Below are 21,550 nucleotides of genomic sequence, written 5' to 3' on the forward strand. Positions count from 1 at the left end.
AACATGCAGTAGTTGAGAAAATTTCAATCTCAACCAAATAGTTTCACAAACATTTGATCGGTTGGCGGAAGGACTAAGCCGGACTGCTAGGGAAGGGAAGACCTAGTGGATCAGGCCAAAACAGATGCGAAAGTCGACACCAGACGGCCGTTTCTGGCCCCTACTTACCCTCTCATTATCCAGAGCTAGCTAGTGTATGAGACTTTACGAGATACAAGAGTTCACGAATAAATTCGACTGCCACGCGTGGCAGGGATATCGATCGCTATTTACGAGTCTTCATCATAAACATAGTGCACAGAAGGGAAGAAACGGGTATTGCAAAATGAGAAATTGCCCTTGGCGGGAGGGCTGGACAGGGCCTCCAACGCTGCAATATACAAAGTATAGTCAGTCACATTGCATGTCACTGCGAGCATCTTGTGCCAAAACAGCCGAACCTAGCTCAGCGGTAGGAGAAAACAAAAAGCCAGTCGGGTCTGAAGGTCTGGTATCGATTGATCAAATGGCCCACTCATTGTCCGGTTCTGAGGTTGCAATGAAGGGTCTATCAATTTGCTTGATGGCATGGTCACCACACAAGATACTAGGAGTGGTTAGTTTCTGAAAACCACAAAATTCAAAGTCCAAGAGTCACGCATACCAAGCTTCGGCGACTAGTCCATCCAGTTCCTTCACAATATCCTCCCTCCGCGATGTAGAGATATCGCCCTTGCTTAGCTGGGTCTGCAGATCCCGAATGTACTTCTTCTTGCCCCCCGCACCCTCCAGGACTTCTTTGCCGAGACAATCGCTGTGGAAGGCGTGCTGGCAGGGAAAGACGAAGAACTGGCGACTCAAAAGAGGCAATGAACAGATCCAGCATTTCTCGCCGGGCTCCACGATCGCATAGCGAGTGTCCAACCGGGAAATCTCAGAACGTATCTGCCGCGCCGTCTGCGCCGAATTGTCCATCTCTTGGCGCAGGGCATCGATATGGCGGGAATAGTCTTCCAAGGCAGTGCAGATCTCATCCTTGAAGTCGTCAATGACGACAAAGTCTGGAAAGAAAGGAATAAGATCTTCAATGCGGAGGAGCTCGCAGCGGCGCAAGAATTCAATTGCGTCCTTAATGCCGGTGCCAGGCTGGCGGATCTTCTTCTCCGCGACGAGAAGCCACAGCTTCTTCCGAAGCTTGTCATTTCCTTCTGGGCGATCAGCGACAATCGCAGCAAGTTCAATGTCGTGGTGCTCCAGAGCGAGTTCTACTGCCTGCAGGTATTGGCCCATAGCGCTGTAGATGTGAATGCATGACTGTACTCTTTTATGTTGGATGCAAAGTCGGAGCGCAAAGTCCGCGTCGTATGGAGGTGGCGATGATGGCTGCAATTGAAGGTAGGTGAGCAGACCAGCTTCTGCAGCTGAAGGACTAGATGCGTGGATTGAGATAAGAGTGTTATGAACAGCAGCAGACGGGTTCGGGTGATTGACGATGATGAAGTTCAGATAACGGACAGCTTGGTTCTGGTTTAAGGAGACACTGGTCGTTTTGTTGTAATTAAGCAGAGCTGGGATCAGCCTCTCAGGGTCAAGATTTGTCTGCCGCATGAGGATCTCAATCAGGCCTGTGGCTGCATGCGTCATGAGCACACTGCTGTACTTGTAGAAGACGTCGGGCTCGCTTTGCCGCTGGAGAACGCTCAGAGCCTCTGACCACTTCTCTCGCTGGATCCAGTAAGACAAAACATAGTTGTAATCGTTAGTGACGGTGGCAAAGAAGAGCAGCTCTTGCTCACGGCCGTGACTGCTGATGATATCGTAGACTGTTTTCTTGTCCAAGTCTGCCTTATGCTTGCTGACAAACTCTCGGAATTCCGTTTGGACATCACCCAGCTGATCTTTGATTTCTCCTGTAGTTGTCCCCTCTGTCAACTCTGCTTTCGTGGCGATGTTGTCGTCCAGAGAATTTAACTTGGACATAAAGAGTTCCACAAGCCAGCTCGCCACCATAAGTCTCTGCATAATGGACGCTTTCTTGTATGTTGACAGCTGGGAAAGAAGGTATTTGCGCAGGGCATCATACTGCTTGTGATCAATCATAGTCAAGCAGACCTCTTCGAAACCTTTGCTGCTCTTGCCCCATACTTTCGCAGCCTCAAGGAAATGACCTTCTTCGACAAAGAAATCACCAGAAGCTGTCAGGATGGCATCGCGTTGTGCAGGATTCTGAGAGTACTGGAGAGCTTCGTCAAACTTCTGTTCCTTCAGAAACACCTTCCATACATCTCGGTCCTCGTCATTAGCGACCACTTCAAATATTTCCTGACTGGTGAAAAGCCAGTATGTGTTCTGAGTCAAATCGGTCAGGAGACCCAGCGCACTCTGTCTAGGTTCCAACACTGCTTGCTCATATACGATTTCCTCGCTGAGACGGTTGATGGCAACAACTCGGCCTTCGACCAGTGCAAGCACATGCCACTGGGACAGTGTCATCGCGGTGATCGGATCCTGTATGAGCTTCCGCCCTCCTCGAGCGGATTCGGTGGCGGGGAATTTTGATCGTGGGAGCATTTTCGCGTGGTCAAATGGGGACTCCAAGGCGAGCCGGCCATGATAAATTCCTTGTGAACTCAACCAAGCGAACTCTCTCTCCGTAAATCCTTCAGTTTGGTATGCCTCTGAGCTCGACGGGGATATTGTCAATGAAGATGGCGCAGAGCCTGATGCTTGCTGGATTTCATGCGTTAAAGGCGTTTCGCGCTGGAATAGATCCGCATATACAGACCCGCCTCCTTCTCTGCCATGCTTTGTGGGCCCAATCCGACCGAGAAAATGTACCAACCTCCCGTAGCTAGCCACAAGCACCCTCCTTTGGTCGGGCTTGGAGGGAGCTGGCTCGGCGCAGAGTCCAACCACGGGCGAGGAGTCTGGCGTCTTGTAGACCGCGGTGACATACTTCTCCTCGCGGCGATAGAACTCCGTGGACGGCTCAATATAGGTCTCGTAGATATTTCCGTCCGTCGCACCAAGAAGAATCTCGCGAGTCGATGCAGTCGGTAAAGAGGGGTTCCAAGCAATGCTTTCAATCGAGACACCCTTTAGCCGAGACAGCGCCTTCGGCTGTCGTGACTGGGTATGGAGATAGTAATTCTCGCCGAGGGTAGTGCTGATTATCAAATGAGAGGCCGAAGGATCAAGGAACATGCGACGGATCAAACCGATCTCCGAGGACTTCTTGGGAAGGTCGATGTCTATTGCGAAGGACACAGTTAAGCTCCGTTCAGTTCGTCCAGCATTGTGGGAAAGGACAAGTGACAGGCTTACCATCGATATCCTCGGGGCTATCTAGGTCAATCCTCAGGATACGGCCCGTGGACAAAGCTAACACAAGCACATTGTTGGCAACCTGCGCAGCCACGAAGTCCGCCGCGATCGGGAACTGGAGTTGCACCCGCTGCACGTCGAAGATAGGCAAGGAGTCCGAGGGCTCCGTTGGGTTGGTGGGAGCAACATAACTGCTGGATCCTTCCAGCGCCATGATGCGCGAGCTGCTATATCATGCCGCGCGTCGGTTCTAGGCAAGCTGCAGAGAAGCTGGGGGGGCTTGGAGGGACGAGCGAAGTTGAGCTGGTGGAATGCGGAGGGCTGTGTGCCTGGATGCCTGAGGCCACAGTTCGGGAACAACAGTTATTGTCGAAATCATGGTAGATAATAGATCCCTGAGATCAATTGCTCTAATTGAAAAATGAGTATCTGTGTGCCTAATGCACTGGGTATCGTCCACCATGGAAATGCAAAATCTGGTAATTATCACATATGTGCTGGGGTATCTCAAAAACCACCAATGTAGTAAATGCTCCCCTTCTGCCCAAATATCACATCACTATGCACTCTCGCTCCGGCTTTCGGCTCTTCTCTTTGGACTTTCCTTTTGAAATACGGTCCTTGCTTCGTCCCCGGCCACCTTTCTCTTTGCTCTCGTCAGGAGGCAGCCCTAACTTCGTACCATCGGGTAAACTGTCATCTGCCTCCACAGCAGACTCGTCGGGCTCCACTTCACCATCACTGGTGAATCTGTCCTTGCTCAAGCGTCCAGCAAATCGAGAAAAGGTTGAACTAATCCGATTTTCACCGGACTGGCTGTTCGCACGACTGCCCGAGTTGCTCTTGGTAGCGCGGGATCCTCGTCGAGGAAAGGGGAACCCTCTGGGGCCTTCTTCTCCCATTGGTGCCAATCGTGGTGACGACGAGGGTATTGAGCGCGGTTGATGCCCAGTTGGCCCTGTTTCAGAGAATACCACGCTGGGCCGTCTTCCACCGTTGCTGGAAATCTGGTTGCCCACAGTGCCAGAGCCAGTGATTTCGAAGCTTGGCCTAGCAAAGGCTACACCTTCGGTAGTATTATCATCTGCGGTCTCCTCAACTGCGAGGCCCATGAGTTTACGAGATATGTCGCTTAGGTCGGCCATGTCCATATCAAGAGTAGCATCAGATGCGCGCGATGAAGGTGCTTTGTTGGGGAGATTGGCCACTGATGCATCTTGATCAACGGGAAGAATTTGGTAGAAGAGAAGATAGGGCGACTCGGTTTTCATTGCCTGCTCGATGTCAATGAGGGTCACTCGTTCCGTGGCTAGATCGTCAAAGCGCATCCAGTGTTTTGGTGTCTCGGTAGGCTGGGTTTCTGAGCTTGCACTAGAACCTGGTGGAGAAGGATTGGCGCTTGTGCCTCGGACAATGGCTATGTAGTGACCGGAGTCAACCGAATTGCCTCGATGGCAGACCATGGCCTGCAGAGAAAGCTTAAAGTTCCCATAAATGGGTGCATCTGCATCCATATTATCATCCTGTATGAAATGCGGCAGTCCAATCTCAGTAGGAATATCGATGTATGTGTTGAGTCGGACAGCGGTTCCTTTCGGTGTAAATGAATAACGCTTCAAGCACATGCCGAGAATCGGTCTCTTCGAGGAAAAATGTGCAGCAACCTGGGCATCGTTGGTTGGCGTATTATCAGTGTACCATGCTATAAAACGTCAGATCAGTTGCTTGTTTCTCGTTGATCATTCAACGGGTTGACGTACGGATCAGGCTGAAAAATTGCCACGCGGGCATCATCACCTCCTTCCGAATGACACCTTTTCGCTGCTTTTCATCTGAAGTAGACGATTCGTTGCCTGCCGGTGTTTCCTCGGTTGAATCTGGGATGAAACGCTCTTGAACAATACTGTCCCGACGGCCGAGCTTTCGCGATGCCAGCGCTTCGTTGAACTCTGAGAAGGATGACCAAGGGCTTGGCTTTTCCATTCGTGGTGAGCTGGACTGGACTGGAGATAGTGTGGGTGTGGTGTCAACTTCCTCCACATGTGCTGTGAAACCTTTCGATAAGGAAAGAGAATCAACTGAATGGATGGAGGTAAGAGTATTTCTTCTTTCCAGATAGCGTTTAACTTCAATCCTGTTATTGAAGTAGGCTTCTAGGCAGTCCTCAAGAGTCAAAGTTTGCCCATCCTCTGACTCAGGTGGAATGGCCACCTCGAGTAGTCGCTCATTGATAAACTTGTGGTCATCACTGGCATCTTCCTTTCCGGTATGGTAGATGTCCATTTTGAGGGTGAGAAGTGGCAGCTCTAGCTTTTCCGTAATAAAGGTGAATGCCTCTGAGGCATCTTGCTGTCGTAGCATGGCTGCATCTTTCCAGCCACATTCAGCAAGAGCATCCTGTATGTGCTTTGTCTACGTCAATCGGTCAGTCTGGAATCATAAGATAATAAGGCCAGGTGTGGGATGAACGGAAGTCCTGGGACCAGGGATTTGCATACAACATCGGTTGTGATCAGCCGCCCAGATCGCAACATATTCACCCAGAGCCTCAGTAAAATGGTAAGTTTGCGTCGAGGTTCGTCATTGAAGGCCTTGTACAATATGGCTTCAAAGCAGTCGAGACGGGCGAACATGGCAAAAAGTAGCGCATCGAGGTAGCATGTAACACCCTGACGGTTCTCTGCACCAAGAAGCTTGGTACGCGGGGTGTAGTTGCGGATGATGCCTTCTATGGCGTCCTCCAGCAAGAGCAGCAAGCTAACTGCCTTTTCCACATCACCATTTGTCGTACGCAACGCATAGTTGAATTGCGGTTCCTCTAAAGTGGTGATCCCCATTGACCGTATCAGACCCTCAACTGCTTTGAGCTATAATAAACCACGAATTAGAAAGGATCTGGCCGACCGGGGAAAATGGAAGCGGTACCTTCTTCTCATGCTCGGGTGTGTTTTCTTGGCCATCTCCAGGGGTAGCCTGAGCGGTGAAGAATTCTCGAAACAAGGGAAGAGTGAGAGCATGGGGTTTCTAAATGCGTGCAGCGTTAGCGAGGTTCTTGTTGGTTGTTCGAACCGGGGTGTTTAAGCAAAGCCGACAGCACAGGATGTGGCGTAAATACCTCTTCTTTGCTCTGGCGCGCCGACCGGCCATGCCGATCGCGACGGGTAAGAAATCGGTGAATCCCGCTCATTGCTAACAGGTCCCCTAGAGACAAGGGTTTCAGACCGATGGGGCAGATCTATGGAGGAAGTGTAGTATGCGGAATGGAAACAGAGCTCCAGGTTAACGTAATGTTGAGTGGAGGCTGCAAGATTTCCGTGGAGGGCATGGAGGCAACATCATCTGCCAAATTCTTCTGATGCGGGCACGGGCTGAGGAAAAGGACCACTTAGATGAGACTAACGCGTCCATGCGAGTTGATTCGAGAAGAGATCGCGGGCTGATCAAATGAAGCTAGCATGTTGATCACTCCGCGGGGCAGCGGGATTGACACCTGGGATAACGCCCGATATGTGAGGCATCAAGATTCCACACGTGACTGCGGCTTGCAAGCAATTTTCGGCCGCGTCGCTACTCCGATTGAACCCTGATGTCACCCATCTCACATCCCTTAAGAATGGCTGCCAGGGAGCCATCCAGATACCTAGCAAGGGCATTGCCTCGGGCCTTTGTGCCCTCCGCTCGTTCGCAGGCCTTTCTAGGGCTCCGCAATGCCTCTGACGAGGCCCCTACAAGGCGTTTGTCGGACCAGCTTGATGAGTTGGAGACTGCGTCTTCTTTGACCACACAGGTGTCTGGAGATGCAGCAAAGGGATTCGACCCAGCTGCTAGGGCTAAAGGTCGCAAGGCCCAGCTTCCTCGGAGTCGGTAGGTAATTCTGCTGCTTGTTACTTCCCAGTCGTGTGACAGCGGACCTGCAGCCAGGAAGTGAGTGTATAACTGACCTTGATTGCCCATTTGCAGATACCAATTCCGGTCCCCAAAATACGATCGTGGTCCCCTCCACCCTCACCAGCCTCCTGCCCCCTCTGATCCTTCTTCCCGTCTGTTCGTCCCAGGTCCATTCGCTCTTCCCCGAACAGAGCAAACGTACAACACGACTGTCGCATCAGACATCATGACCTTGTGCTATGTGCACACCCCGCCAGGCTTCAAGCCTCCTCCGAAAGCACCTCGTTTGCGTGAGTGGGATGACAGCTCTCCCTACCACAAGAACCGTCCTCTTCGCGGACCTCGTGGTGGTGATGTGTTGCGGTTACTCCGGAAGCCCATCAAATTCAATAACATCCCCAAGATCGAGCGCATCACAATCCACAGCTACGTGAAGAATGCGGCACAGGAGAACTCATCGTGGTTGCACGTTGCTGGTATAGCTATCCAGGCCATCTCAAATGTGCGCGTGGAGACCTTCAAGTCGAAGACTAGCGTCGCCACGTGGAGCATTGCCCCTGGCCGTGACACTGTTGCCGTCAAGGCGGAGCTGCGTGGTGAGACCATGCATCATTTCTTGGGCAAATTGATTGATGTGGTCCTGCCGCGCATCAAGGATTGGCCCGGTATCAAGGGTAGCAGTGGCGACAGCAGTGGAAACATTAGCTTCGGTCTGGAACCGGAGAACGTGGCCACATTCCCAGAAATTGAGGTGAACTACGACATGTAAGTCGATTTATGGGATCTTTTGCAGTTGTATGTGCTTCGACTCTAACTTGTTGCCAGGTACCCCCCCAAGATGATTCCTGGTTGTCACATTACCCTTCATACTACCGCCAAGGCGGACAAGGATGCTCGGCTCCTCTTGAGCGCTATGGGCATTCCCTTCTACGGAAAGATTGTTCAATAAAGTGCCAGGCGGATTACCTGAATACTGCTGACATGTTTGTGGACTTCTCTATAATCTCTGCCTCGGGTTTGTGTTCCTATCACCATGTAACTTTAGAGTGGCCTGAATAGTGGCCATTGTGATTCAACCAACTTGTGTATTATCTTCATTATCTTCGTTCAAGATCATTTTCATATCAAGCGAAATTTACCAGTCATAGCTCAATGCCTATTTGAATCTCGATCTGTGTGATGTTGCTCGTCTTAAACTTTGGAACAGAAGCAACATATGACAATAAAGTCGCGGTTTAATTGCACTACCGAAAGAAGAAAACCCAGCACTGCTGTATCAAGACACCAAAACAAAAGCACCATAATGCATAAGATCATTGTATGTACAGACACAAGGAAGCCTGGCATCGGGTTCAAGCTATAGGCATAGCCAAGAACTTGCATTTCAGCAACTCGTCTGCGCTGGGGCGTTGCTCATAATCAACCTGGAAGGTCATGTCGAGGAACTCGACCGCCTCCTGGCTCACATGCTCAGGGGCAGGTGGACGGGCTTGGTTGCTACCGATAGCAAAGATAGCCTGGAGCTGGCTGCAGTCGGGGAAGGGATGCGCCCCGATGAACATCTCTACAACCAGACAGCCCAGACTCCAGATATCGGCTTTCTTGGTGTGGGCAGTTTGCCGCACTACTTCCGGTGCCATCCAGTAGACACTTCCCTGGAGGGAGGGTCGGTGGATGTGGCCGCCGCCGCCACTGCTGGCGCGGGAGCCGAGAAGAGTGGATGCTTCCACACGCTTGGAGATACCGAAATCAGAAATTTTGACACCGCCCTTGTTATCCACCAGGATGTTGGCTCCCTTGATGTCTCGGTGAATAATGTCCTGGCTGTGCAGGTACGAAAGGCCTGCCAGGATTTGGCGGACAAAGTTTTTCACCAGCGGCTCCTGGAAGGTGTTGTATTGTTTCAGCATTGTGGCGATGGAGCCACCAGGCACATACTCCAGGAAAATGTTTAGGTACTGGTCATCGGCAGCAGTTCCCAAGTATTGCACGATGTTTGGATGATGCATTCCTTGCAGCAGCTCGATTTCGTGCTTCAAAGCAGTGACCATGTTGTTCTTGCGTTGGTCGAATTCTGTGCCTTTGGTGGCAGAAGGAATCTCGACCTGCTTGACAGCCATGAGCTCTCCAGTAATGGCATGGAGAGCTAGGAACACACTGCCAAAAGAACCTTCGCCAATCAATGATCCCTTCATCCAGTTCTTAGGAGCGAAGTTGTTGCCCGCCAAGAAGTCGGTGAGGCCTGCATCCTCCTCTTCCTCCTTCTCTTCTTCTACCTCGTCGTCTTCGGCAACGATCATGCTCAAGCGATCATTGAAGGAACCGCCATCGGTAGCGGCAACGCTAACGTTCTCATCCAACATGCTCTGCCGTGACAGGACTGGTTCGTCGGACCCACTGTCAAGTGAGACATACGACTTGCGATTAGGCTCAATTGGGGACTCTTCTTGAAGTGGATGAAGAGAGCTTGAGGCAATGGAATCACGGTATGAGGCCTGTGGCAGATTGAATCTAGTGGATATCGGCCGTGAAGCCCGCGCAGCTTGTACGCCTCCCTGAGGTTGAAACCAAGTATCGGCAATATTAGGCATAGGCGGGATTGTCGGTAACGGAGGCAGAGGGGGCGCGTCTTTCAAGCTTGAAGCCACACTGTAGTTACTGACAACACTCAGACGGCTTGCTGCACGACTGAGGCGCTGGGATCTGCGCACAGTCTTCTCGATATCTTCCCGGTCATGACTCGGGAAGAAGGACTGAAGCTCATGGATAATCATTTCGCTTGGCGGTCTCTGTCCGAAGAATGACCGTAGCTTAGCTACGGGGTTGCGATCGTTATTTGGTGACTGCTGCTCATGCTCATTGGAAGTAGACGGGCGATGCCGCGGGCCTACGGGAGAGACCGGCTGCTTGGTGTTGATGATATGCCAAGATTCCCCAGTGAGCTGCTGGATTTTGTGCTTTTGCCGAGGATTTGATTTGTCCAGGGCAAGTTTGTGCGTAACGGAGCTTTCATCCACTGCAAGCTGGGAGGCACGGCGAAGCTCCTCGAGATCTGGCTCCCCAGCATGAATCTTGCGTAGAATGAGCCGACCACGCTCGGACTTGTTGACACCCTCGCAGATCTCCATGAGCTCGGTTTCAGTCAGCCTCCTGCAATTTGACAGGTCCGGATCCAAGCCATCCAAGACATAGAAGCAGTAGTTCCTATACTGATGCTCTGGGAGTTGAAGTTTCTTAAGCACGCCAACCATGACCTCATCCGGAGTTTTGCAGTGTCGGATATCAAGTACCTTCGTTTGGCCACCGGTGTAGATCACACGAATCACTGGCGAGTTGGGTGGAAGGGGGCCCATAGTCAAACCGTCCAGGCTCGGGTTGCGCGGGTGTGAGCTTCCCCGACCATTGCTATCATTAGGCGTGCTGGGGTTACGACCCGACGCCGAGCCGCCTGACAAGGGCTGGTTTAGGTAACCATCTTTACGCCAGCGATCTGATTCACCCCCAGGAGGAGATGCGGGCTGGAATGACGATTTTCCTAGATATCCAAAGCCATCCTCAACCAGTTGAGACATGCGACGGTTGCTCAGAGTCGGCAGTCGGCTAGATAGGCGAGAGGGTTCAGAGGACAATGCTGCGGCCTCCATCGCGGCAAGCTTGTCCTATAAGGTGTTAACACACATTCGGGTCATAGAATCGAAATCACCTACCAAGTTCTTCTGCCTTGGGTTCACCATGGATTTGTTTCGAAGCTGCTTGATAGCGACAAAGATGCGCACTCGGTCCCCCACTTTCTTGATGCCCATCTCCTGCAGTATCTTCTGGTCGCAGTCAATGAGGTTATCACCGTTGAAATTGTTCGCTGGTCTGCCATCAGTATCTGACCATTGCAGGAAGCATAACAAGCAGAAAGTACCTCTGAATATTGGCTCATACTGCCCACATTTGATACTATGCAACCACGCGACAACCTTCTTCTCATCCCAAGACCTGGAAACGAGTCAGAATATCGCACTATTTCCAGCAGCCTGCTAGGAAGGACGCCTCACCGCACTGTCGCGAGTTCATCTTGGCCGTCAGAGAATTCTGACTTGGTCGGGCTTGTGAATCCCACTCCATCTTGTACTTTTGTTGCCGTCGAAGGTCGTTGAGAGTTGGGGTGATAGGTGATTGTTGATGGCTGTGACCCTGGAACCCCCAATGGAGCAGAGTATTGTAGTTTGGAGGCCAGCATGGTTATTGGGGATCGTGGATTTTATCTGAGTGAACTCGTCGGTCTCGTTCTCTGGTTTCTCTGATGCTGCTGGCAACTGCTGCCAGTCACAGCAGCCTTGTCTCCGCCTGCGGACAAGGGCCTTTCGCACCGGGTACGATACGGAGCCGTCGGAGGGAGGCAGTGATGGTCAGCGCATAGTCTCGGGTGCCTGGGATTCTGTTAGCTCGTTCAGCTCATATACAGCTCTTTTCGCGTCTCGCTTGTGTCCGCGGAAGTAAGATGGGGCGGGCCGGGAGGGGCGATGAGGTACCCCCGGTCACGAACAACGCATGGCATTGGGCAGATGCAGAGAACACAGGACAACGATGGGGAGACTGACCGTGTTGACAATAAGACAAAGCAGTATTGTCTTCTGGCGGGCTGGATTGAAATGAAGATTGAAACGAAGGGGACAAGGGAAGCGGCTGACCGCAGATGATCGCGACGTCTGAGCTTTTTTGGGGGGGGGGGGGGGGGGAAGATCGGAGGAACCACTTAGTGTTGCCGTGTGGTCTGGGCGTTATCGACCAACTCCCCCACTCCGATCGCAGTCTGAGTGGACAAGATGTATCAACGCAACCACGACGAGAAAGGGGCGACGCAGCTGGTTTTGTAGCACCCCGGCAGAAGTCACTGAAACCCGGAGAGTGCATCCAGGGGTGGCGTGGGCGTGGTTTCCCCCACGCGTTTCACGCAAGTATGTGCCAACTCAGTGCCATTGGAGGTATTATGTCTCATCCCTTGATTCACCAGGGGGGTTCCTACGACCTCGCGCTAGAACTGTGACCACTCTTCTACTTGGACATTCACCTCTTTTGTGAGACTGATGATATTTCCCGGATCGCACACCACATTGTATCTCGGGCGGCTTCGGTCTGGTATCGGCTCCACCACTGAAACAGCGGCTCTATAGACTGAAACCGCTTGACCACTTTTTGAGACGAGTCCCGATCTGACGAGGCTGATAGGTTGTCAGCACACGGTTGAATATTCATGATCCGTGTCCACTGCTACCCCCAGGAGTGTCTATATGGATACTGACCCAGATCGTTCTGTCAATGAGGCAGTCGGCTCCCATATCTATCATTCGAATCGCCAATGTCAAGCTGGTCTCTATGATATCACGAAATACTTATGAGTATCACGTTTTTATATCTTCCCCGAGCGCGAGTGATGTAGATAGCGCCGAGAGCTACCCATAGATATGACTGATGTATGTAATGAAGATGGGACCCAACCTTCAATGTGGATAGTGATAATGTGCGAATCCATAGGATTCTGCCAATACAACCTTGGACTCTTCAGACCCCGTGTAGGTGAAGCGTCAGCGTAACTTCCTTTACCGGCCTCTGGATCAACAATTTGCCATCTATCCAATTCCTCGCAGCCAACTGCTACTCCCCAGCAATCAAGCCAAGGAGCAGAATACTTGCAGCCCTCCATCTGGCAGCATCTCCACTGAATCGGCAGCCGTCACCACCACCAATCCCACTCGACACAAAAGGAAAAAGAAACTACATCCACGGAAAATGGATTCTGGACACAAGCATAGACCAGCTCATCAAGCCGAACTATAGTTTGGCAGTGATTGAGAAGAACAAGGTGGCCGTGAAGCCTTGATCTATAGAAGCAGACATTGAGTGCCTACTCATCACACAAGAATCAGAATGCTTTTGCTAATGGAGGTCCCCATCCCTGTTCCACATCCTATCCTGCATCGACTATACAGTAGTATAGGGCAGAGAGAGGCTCCAACGCAAATTCAATTCCGCATTTCTCCCATGCGTTTCCGACGCAGCCTCCGCACTGGTGGAACCCGCGCTGCATACTCCGGACGCTCTGGACTGGTCACAGCCGCCAGACGATGCACTCCCCCGACGACCTCACCCACCCTCGCTCACCCTCACCCTCTTCGCCCTCGACTATCCAGATGGTGGATTCTAGGAAAGACTGTCCCCCTCAACCAGCGATCTCGTCCAGCGCCACGTGACTGCCCCCCGGCCTCCCCTCATCCAAACCCCACAGTGCCTATTTTTTCCCCGCTCAGCGAACAGCCTCAAATTCTTTCCCCCTCGCGTCTCCCCAGAACCCCAACTCCCCCAAGATGGAGGACGATAAATCTGCAAAGGCCAAGAAAAAGGGCGCCGCGCACCGAAAATCGCTTTCCTGCGAATACTGCAGCCGCTCCTTCGCCCGCCTCGAGCATCTCCAACGCCATCTCCGCACCCGTTGAGTAACCCCCTCAAGGCCACCTATCGCCCGGCCCAGCCAGTTCCCGGATTCTAATGTGGCACAACAGATACAAAGGAGAAACCCTTTTCATGTGACATCTGCTCCAAGTCTTTTGCCCGGAGGTACGTCAGGCTTATGCCCCGCCAGCCGAGCCCAATTGCTTATATCGTGGATGTCGCAGTGACCTGCTAGTGCGGCATGAGCGTTTGGTCCATCCGGCAGAGAGCGCAGCTAGTCGCGAAAATCGCACGCACAACCACAATAGCCATGAAACCGCACATCATCACGACGTTCCAATTCAGTCGACCATAATCCAGCCCGGGCGTCCGGAGTCGCGCATGCTAGAGCTAGCCGACGCGATCCCCGTCCATACCCAAGTCCCGCCGCCTCCGCCGGAAGTGCAGGTCCAGCCGCCCCCAATAGTAGAGACCACGCACTTCAATCCGTCCTGGGGCTACGACTTGAACCTATTATCACATGCCGCTAGCCATGTTGCTTTGGAAGGTGAACAGGAAAGCCTGGATGCAATTCGGAAACCCTCGCATTCAATCGACACGCCATCGCAATCTCTTCCGCAAGCCCCGGAGCGTGCAATCGCTGATAGCTATGGTGTAGAGCCTTCAATTCTCGACCTTACTGACCTTGGGGACCCAGTGCAAGACTTCACGGTCTTTCTGGAAAGCGTAGGCCTTTCATCGGACTGGGACTCCGGTGTATTCTCCTCGGTCGAGGAACCCATGTTACCGCCCAGTCTGTCTATCGATTCAAAGCTGCAAGTCCGGGAGGCATCCACGTCAACGAGACTGGGTGGGGATCCGATGAGTGACCCACGAGTGCAGGCGGACGATCCGCCGTCCTTTTCGAACTTCGGATCTCGATTACCTTCTCTTCAACCGGAGTCACACGAGATCGAAGATCGGATTGGCCTTTCAGATGATAGCTCACGGCCCGCGTGGGATATCACTAACACAGATCGGCAAGTGTTTATCTCGAAGTTGGAAGAATTTTCTTTTGTCCTCCCAAAGGGGTTTGTGCCCCCCTCGCGGCATGCGTTGTCCCGCTTCTTTGCTGGGTATATCAACGGGTTAAACGAACATCTCCCTTTCGTGCATGTTCCCACATTGTCCATTGCCAAATGTTCCCCGGAACTTACGTTGGCGTTGGCGGCGGCTGGCTCCCACTACCGATTTGAGAATGGGCGCGGAATCGAGCTTTTCCACGCAGCAAAAGCAATTCTGCTGGAGCGTCTGCGTCGAAGGGACAGTCGCCAGGTCTCCCATCCAACCTGGAACTACATCTCCCCATCTTCGGGTTTTCATAACTCGCGCGGATCTTCCATGATCTCAAACTCGGCAAGCAGTCCGTTTCAAACCCATATACCACATCCTCCCATCAATCTGTCAATTTATACACCGGATGACTCGGATGCCCACATGGAGGTGATCCGAACTTTTTTGCTTCTTACTGTATTTGCTTCCTGGGAGAGACACCCAGAGCTGTTGCGGGAGATACTCTCCTTACAGAGCACATTGGCAAGGCTGGTTCGAGAACACGGCCTAGCAGAGCCACCTCCTCCTCCAGAGCCCATTAGTTGGGAAGAGTGGGTGCGCAGAGAAGGAAACAGGCGGACGAAACTCATCGTCTACTGCTTCTTCAATCTTCACTCGATCATGTATAACATCCCTCCACTCATCCTGAATGGAGAGCTGAAGTTGAATATGCCCTGCTCTCACGATATCTGGAAGGCAAACAATGTGGCTCAGTGGAGAAGAGTTCAACGTTCCCGGCAAGGCTCGGAAGTCCCTTTCCAAGATGCGTTTGCTCGTCTTTTCCTGAAATCATCTACCTCTCTCCCTTCAACACCTATATCCCCCCTTGGCAACTACATCCTTATACATGCCATTATCCAGCAGATATTCTTCGCTCGTCAGCTCTGTCTATCCGCGCCAAACATGCAGGGCACAAGCTTGAGGCAAGAAGATCTAAATGTTCTGGATAATTCGTTAAGTGCTTGGAAGGCTCTATGGAAACGAACGCCGGAGTCTAGCATTGACCCTCAGAACCCGGCGGGGCCAATTGCATTCACTTCTACTGCTCTTCTAGGGCTTGCATACATTCGATTACATATTGACCTAGGTCCCTGCCGCCATCTGATTACCCAAGATCCAGTGCAGATTGCAGGGGCCTTGAGCGAGTCACCACCAATAGTCCGCAGCCCTCGTCTAATCATGGCGTTGTTACACTCAGCTCACGCCCTCTCCATCCCAGTACGACTGGGGATCGACTTTGTTGCGCGGACACACTCATTCTTCTGGAGTATCCAGCACTCACTATGTAGTCTGGAATGCGCCTTTCTTCTGAGTCGATGGCTGCTTGTCATTCCTGGCACGCAGCCTGAGCAAAGGTTATCTGAACATGAGCGGAAGCTCCTGTTGTGGATCAAGAGCATGATGGATGAAACCGAGATGGCCGTTGATCCGCCAGGGGCACCCGACTTGGATTTCGTCACTAGTCCATATAAGGTGCGGCAACTGAGCGTTGCCATTGTTCGGGTCTGGGCCCGGACCTTCAAGGGTAATACTAGCTGGGCTATTGTGGACCTGGTTGGGTCGAGTTTGGATGCTTATGCGGACATGCTTGAGAGCTGAGCAGCCCTATCTCTGTTGCTCCCATTCCTCTGGGGCTCTTGCCTTGTTGAGAGATATCCATGAAGAAGCTGAAAGCAGTGACATACACTGCGGTCCCTGATAAACGATAGATGAGCGACAGTGATGACAAACTCATCTCTGTCAAATCGCGGTGACCGCTGCGACCTGGCTCTTATAATGATTTGATTGCTTTTCTTTTCTGACGTACATGATATCAAGCGGAGTTATGTGCATGTGTGGACTGGGTCTTTGGATGGAGATGGGTGTCGTGGGGCTTTTCTTGTTTTGTATGTATAATGACTTCGTCACTTGTGATTGCTGTCTATACCCGGTGACGCGCGTTCTCAGCTAGGGCAAGGGAATTTCCAGGCCCACATGTTTGGCGTGGTTATGATTAATTGGAACATGTTTGACACTTCTATGCCGGCTTTTTTACACTCCAGATATACGGCAACCATTATTCCATACAAAGGGCATCATTGAATATGTTTCTCTGCACCAGTTATCAAATCATTTAATGAATCTGAGTGGATCTTTTGGCCATTTCATGAGTGTTTCTGGTTCATTTTGGCACGGTTTCTGGTCACGCTGGCAGGCACAAATCGAAGTGCCGACATGGACCGTTCCAGCTCGTCGATTTCCATATCATCAGATGTGCCCTGTTGGGCTTTTGGTTGATTGGTTGATACTGACGGCCTGGTTGCTGGAATATTCGATTGAGAGGCAGAGCTTCGACGTCGCAGTCTACCTTCATGGGCCGATGAGATGGATGATGTAGATATGCGTCGCCGGTTCTTGTCACTGTTCATGGGTTTCAGCAGGGAAGTCTGCTTGTCCAGACCATCATTGACTATGTAGAAATTGTAGCTCTAGTTTCAGTTAGTAGAATGCTTCTCAGCATAAGTGAAATAATCAGGAATTACCCTTGGGAACATATGCTTATCTATGAGATGGAGTCTCCGTTTCTGTGGAGTGGAGCATTTCCGCTCGCATGTCTCAACGAAGCAATTATACTAGATAATTCATTTCATAATCAGTAACAGTTGATTTATATTTCCTTGAAGCTCGTCTGGGATAGGCAGCACTCACTGTCTTCTCCCCGCGCTCCTTTCGTGCTGCTGCCAGCGGGTCGTGATTCTCCTCGATATGAAGACTCAAGAAATGGCTGGTTGGAAAGTTTTTGCTGCACTGCGAGCAGCGATTGACATGAGACTGGAGATAATGCACCTCGTAGTCCTCGTAGGATGTGAACGATAGGGTCTCGCGGTGCGGTGGTAAGGCACAATGCATCACTTCGGAGACAGGAACCGTGTCCCGCAAGATCTTGCTTCGTTCCGGAGGTGGTGAGGCTGTATCATTAGAAAACGGGGACCCTGGCTGTGACTCAGGTTCAAGCGATGGGGTCTTTGAACAGCTTCGCGAGCGTTTCAACATCGTGTTGCGGTGTCGAGCAGATCCCCTCGGGATGTGATAGATCCGCTTGGCGGGGCTTGGTGCAGTAGACCACAGCAAGGACTAGCTGAATGGGCCCTGCACTATGGCAGTGCATCTGACCATGGCATCACCACTGCCTGTTCGACAAAATCAATGGATGCACAGGGTACACAGTCAAGCGCATGGAACGAAATGGATGTTCGCATGGACAATCGGCGCACCGGCAAGGTGGCTCCACCAGCCACACCGCCCGCCAATCAGCGCCCGCCGCCACAGGGGAAGATGCCGCGCTTTACTCCACGCATTTTCTGGTGATAATCTTCTTTCCGATCGTCTTCGCTCCACGCCCTGGGTCGGACTGATGGCTTGTTCACTGCTGCCTTCGCCCGCAGACGTCCATCCAGCCAGAGCCATCTGACGGGTGAGGATTACGGTGGAGGTCTACAGGCCAACATCCTATCCTGAGCATGGCGTCCTCGTTCCAGGATGCGTGGCAGTGAGTCTTTCGTCTCTTTGTCTGTGTGAATGATGATTTAGTGAAGGGTATCTAACGGATCGCGTACAGGACTGCGCTTGATGCTGAGCGAGAACTATTGCGCTGCCTTGCTGAAAAGGAGCCTACCTTTGCTGAGATCTCGCACTTTCTGACCGAGTGGGTTACCATTGCTTTGTCCTGCGCCGCCCGACCCGCTCTGACATGAGCTCTGCTTTAGGTTCCGAACTGTGTGCCAGAATGTCATCCTCCTCGATTTCGATACCGCCCGCGATACCGATGTGGAGGGCCGCTTGTGGGATGCGCACTTGAAACTCAATAATCGGTTTCGCAAGCTGCTTTCTCGCGTGAGTGGGAGATACTTCACTGGGCATCCGTCTTGCTGTAGCTGACAGACGCGACGTTAATAGTATCGCGAGGAGACGGCAAAGAAGAAGCCAGTCGAAAAACGGAAGCTCGAGAAGCACTACCTGGACTTTATCAAATCGAGTCAGCGATTCTACAGGGGATACATCCAGCATCTGTCCTCGCACTTTGGAGGAATTCTGGAACTGGAGAAAGTGGCGCGTAAATTCAGCTTCGAGAGTATGCAAAGCCCACTTTTGATACCAAATTCATGCCACTAACTCCTTGGTTTTCTAGACCTGTCGGCGCAGTCTCCATCCATGGTTACCTCCGGTCTGCGTAAGCGCATTCTTCAGTCCTGCCATGCAACACTCATTCGGCTCGGCGACCTCTCCCGCTATCGGGAAACTGAACTTGTCACCAAAGACCGCAACTGGGGTCCCGCAATCGGATACTATGACTTGGCTTCGGTGATATACCCCGCCTCAGGCGCTTCGCACAATCAGCTGGCTGTCATTGCCCTCGCCGATACCAACCATCTGCGAGCTACATACCATCTCTACCGTGCATTGTCTGCTCAGGAACCACATCCGTCGGCCAAGGGAAACTTGGAGATTGAATTTCGAAAGGTGATGAACGCATGGGCAAAGCGGGAGTTGATTCGCCCTGAAGACGCCGGTATTCCTGGTAGAGCCCTGGCTCCCTGGTTCGTTTATCTCCACGCCGAATGCTACAAAGGAAATGACTTTCCCGAGCACGATGAACTCGAAAGTGAAGTGATGAGTCAGCTCGCCGTTGATATCAGAGAGAGATCTCTTGAAGGCACGCTTCAGAAAATGTGTCTCGTCAACATTGCTGCGGAAGACTTTGCCCGAGCTCGCTCCACCGCGGAATCCGTCTCCAATGCACGCGTCTTCTTCCAGCGGATCAATGTGAAGACCTTCTTCACGCTGTTACAGATTCTATTGGTTGAATTAGAGCGGTTTGCAGTGGGGGATTCGAGCAGCAAAGAAACAAAAAATGGACCAGACAGGGTGACGGTCGTCGCGCGTCGGATTTTGCCTGCCTTGCGAAACTACAGCTCCTGGCTTCTCACCACAAGTGATTTTCTCATTGCACAGAAGCAAGAGAAGGACTCGGCTCTTTCCATCCAGATCCAGGAGTTTTGGAAGATCTATGCAGGCACATTGACCCTCCTTGCGTCCACATTCGATGTCGTGCATCTCCCTGAAATTGATTACCTTCTAGAAGAGGACGAGGAGAGCCTGGGCTTTGCGCCTCTCGAACAAGCGGCTACTTCTCGCCGATTTGTCGGTACAGCTGACCAGGTCAAGCCTCGCATGAATGATCCTGGTGTTGAGAGAAGCCATCCGAACATGGAAATGCTTTATCGAATTCGGGAATTTGTCATTGACGGGCTTGATTTGGTCGTTAGAAATGTAAGGATTGCATTTGGAAAAGATCAGAAAGACGAGAGCTTGCTAACATGACTTTAGAAAATTCCCGTTTGCTTAGTCGATGATGAAGACAAAAAAACATTCATCTATCAGGAAGATGGGCTGCCTTCTCAGTTCTTCTCCAGCCCTCATACTCGTCAGCACACTCTTTCAACTGCAAACATCGAACGAGAAGACATTCCGCAAGCAACCCAAGACTCCAATTCCGTTGCTGAGGCTCGTAGCATGTTTGGCGGCTCTCAATCCGCGTCGGCATCTATGTCTGCTAATATGCACCGCATTGTGGAAGATGTCGAGCGATTGGTGGAATCTGACACATATGAGAATGCACCGAGCGCCATGGATCACTTTGCCTTTTTGAATGACACCGGGGATATGCCTACCCCTCCCACTCATTACAAGTCTCATGCAAGTGCTTTCCCCTTTTCCGAAACGAACTCCCAGCCGCTCAGCACGCCCATTGCTCCTCCTGGGCTTGGGCCGCCGGCTGCCAATGCGGCGGAGTCTCTGCGTGCATCTCTATCTCAGTCCTACACGCCGCTGCCTGTCCTCCCCAGCATCCCAAGCATCTGGAATACCTCGTCTCCGGCTCCACTGAGAGATGGTGACTCGCCTCGAACTCCTCCTGGTCTTGGCCAACCTTCTCCGATGCACCCAATGACTGCTTCCAACGTCAATGTCTCCAGACGATCCCCGCCTCAAGACCAGCTTGCCAATGAACTAGTTAGACACAGCCTGATGGCCCAAACTCCGCTCTCGAGCACTGTTGGCCATACTGGATCTGTACCCTCTTCATGGATTCCTCCGTCCAATCTGACCACTACGCAATCCCGTTCTTCCGCCGGTCATTGGAATCGAGAGGGCTCAGGCCGGATGACATTCGGCTCCTACGAGCTCCCTAGCCAGTCTATGTCGAGTGGTATGCCAAATCAGTCATGGGCGAACGATGCCTTCATTGCGAACAGCCTTGCCTCGGGTGCAGGCCCCTACAGTTCCGGAATAAGCACCCACCGCAAATCAGCAACGCGGCTCGGTGCAATTGGCCAAACCCCTCCATGTGGCCAAGGAGGCTGATTTGGCCTACATGCATCCTTTTTCATGACTAGTATGATACACATCTGTGCATCTGCCAAACACCTTAGAAACTGAGCGAGGAACTTCGACCAATGACAATGACCTAAGTCGTGCAACTGGAAACTTCTCAGTTATCTAGGTACTTGGTCTGGTGCTCTGATACTCACTTGACGATGCAAATTACCAGCAAATACACAGGAAGTTCATGCTCTCTGTGGTCCCTATTTGCATACTGATACCAGATGAGCCGCCATTAGAGCCCAGTTTCCAGCTGTCTGCCGTGCTTTGATCGCGCGGCAAGTCAGGCGGTGGTCCCTCGGAACAAGTTTATGATCTTCAATATCCCCAGTTCCCTGTGGCAGTTGTCTTTTTTTCGCCTTGCAGATAATGGCATGCACTGCGCGTTCAACACGCCACACAGTGG

At 51.9% G+C, this 21,550-nt stretch overlaps 7 protein-coding genes across 7 annotated transcripts; 3 read left to right on the forward strand and 4 right to left on the reverse strand.

Moving 5' to 3' along the window:
* Positions 1 to 501: 501 nt before the first annotated feature.
* On the reverse strand, positions 502 to 3,517 carry N7459_008085 (vacuolar protein sorting protein DigA; the record flags this gene model as incomplete). Its single annotated transcript, XM_056947253.1, has 3 exons — positions 502 to 586; positions 644 to 3,230; positions 3,304 to 3,517. The coding sequence occupies 3 exons, from the start codon at positions 3,515 to 3,517 to the stop codon at positions 502 to 504; spliced, it is 2,886 nt and encodes a 961-aa protein (XP_056796763.1).
* A 337-nt stretch (positions 3,518 to 3,854) lies between these two features.
* On the reverse strand, positions 3,855 to 6,490 carry N7459_008086 (ubiquitin C-terminal hydrolase family protein; the record flags this gene model as incomplete). Its single annotated transcript, XM_056947254.1, has 5 exons — positions 3,855 to 5,005; positions 5,064 to 5,715; positions 5,802 to 6,170; positions 6,229 to 6,327; positions 6,419 to 6,490. The coding sequence occupies 5 exons, from the start codon at positions 6,488 to 6,490 to the stop codon at positions 3,855 to 3,857; spliced, it is 2,343 nt and encodes a 780-aa protein (XP_056796764.1).
* A 426-nt stretch (positions 6,491 to 6,916) lies between these two features.
* Positions 6,917 to 8,140, forward strand: N7459_008087 (mitochondrial 54S ribosomal protein uL5m; the record flags this gene model as incomplete). The annotated part of the gene is made up of 3 exons (XM_056947255.1): positions 6,917 to 7,167; positions 7,264 to 7,956; positions 8,017 to 8,140. 3 exons carry the CDS (start codon positions 6,917 to 6,919, stop codon positions 8,138 to 8,140), a joined length of 1,068 nt encoding a protein of 355 aa, XP_056796765.1.
* Positions 8,141 to 8,543: 403 nt separating this feature from the next.
* N7459_008088 (STE11 family mitogen-activated protein kinase kinase kinase) lies at positions 8,544 to 11,422 on the reverse strand (the record flags this gene model as incomplete). Its single annotated transcript, XM_056947256.1, has 4 exons — positions 8,544 to 10,850; positions 10,899 to 11,050; positions 11,105 to 11,178; positions 11,238 to 11,422. 4 exons carry the CDS (start codon positions 11,420 to 11,422, stop codon positions 8,544 to 8,546), a joined length of 2,718 nt encoding a protein of 905 aa, XP_056796766.1.
* Positions 11,423 to 13,547: 2,125 nt separating this feature from the next.
* Positions 13,548 to 16,323, forward strand: N7459_008089 (uncharacterized protein; the record flags this gene model as incomplete). Its single annotated transcript, XM_056947257.1, has 3 exons — positions 13,548 to 13,671; positions 13,743 to 13,797; positions 13,857 to 16,323. 3 exons carry the CDS (start codon positions 13,548 to 13,550, stop codon positions 16,321 to 16,323), a joined length of 2,646 nt encoding a protein of 881 aa, XP_056796767.1.
* Positions 16,324 to 16,868: 545 nt separating this feature from the next.
* On the reverse strand, positions 16,869 to 17,757 carry N7459_008090 (uncharacterized protein; the record flags this gene model as incomplete). Its single annotated transcript, XM_056947258.1, has 3 exons — positions 16,869 to 17,192; positions 17,247 to 17,336; positions 17,413 to 17,757. 3 exons carry the CDS (start codon positions 17,755 to 17,757, stop codon positions 16,869 to 16,871), a joined length of 759 nt encoding a protein of 252 aa, XP_056796768.1.
* A 467-nt stretch (positions 17,758 to 18,224) lies between these two features.
* On the forward strand, positions 18,225 to 21,126 carry N7459_008091 (uncharacterized protein; the record flags this gene model as incomplete). Its single annotated transcript, XM_056947259.1, has 6 exons — positions 18,225 to 18,253; positions 18,323 to 18,409; positions 18,471 to 18,597; positions 18,661 to 18,835; positions 18,893 to 20,034; positions 20,092 to 21,126. The coding sequence occupies 6 exons, from the start codon at positions 18,225 to 18,227 to the stop codon at positions 21,124 to 21,126; spliced, it is 2,595 nt and encodes an 864-aa protein (XP_056796769.1).
* Positions 21,127 to 21,550: the final 424 nt, after the last annotated feature.

Source organism: Penicillium hispanicum (assembly GCF_028827665.1).
Source record: "Penicillium hispanicum strain IBT 35686 chromosome Unknown utg000007l_segment0_segment0, whole genome shotgun sequence".
In the NCBI taxonomy this organism is placed as follows: domain Eukaryota; kingdom Fungi; phylum Ascomycota; class Eurotiomycetes; order Eurotiales; family Aspergillaceae; genus Penicillium; species Penicillium hispanicum.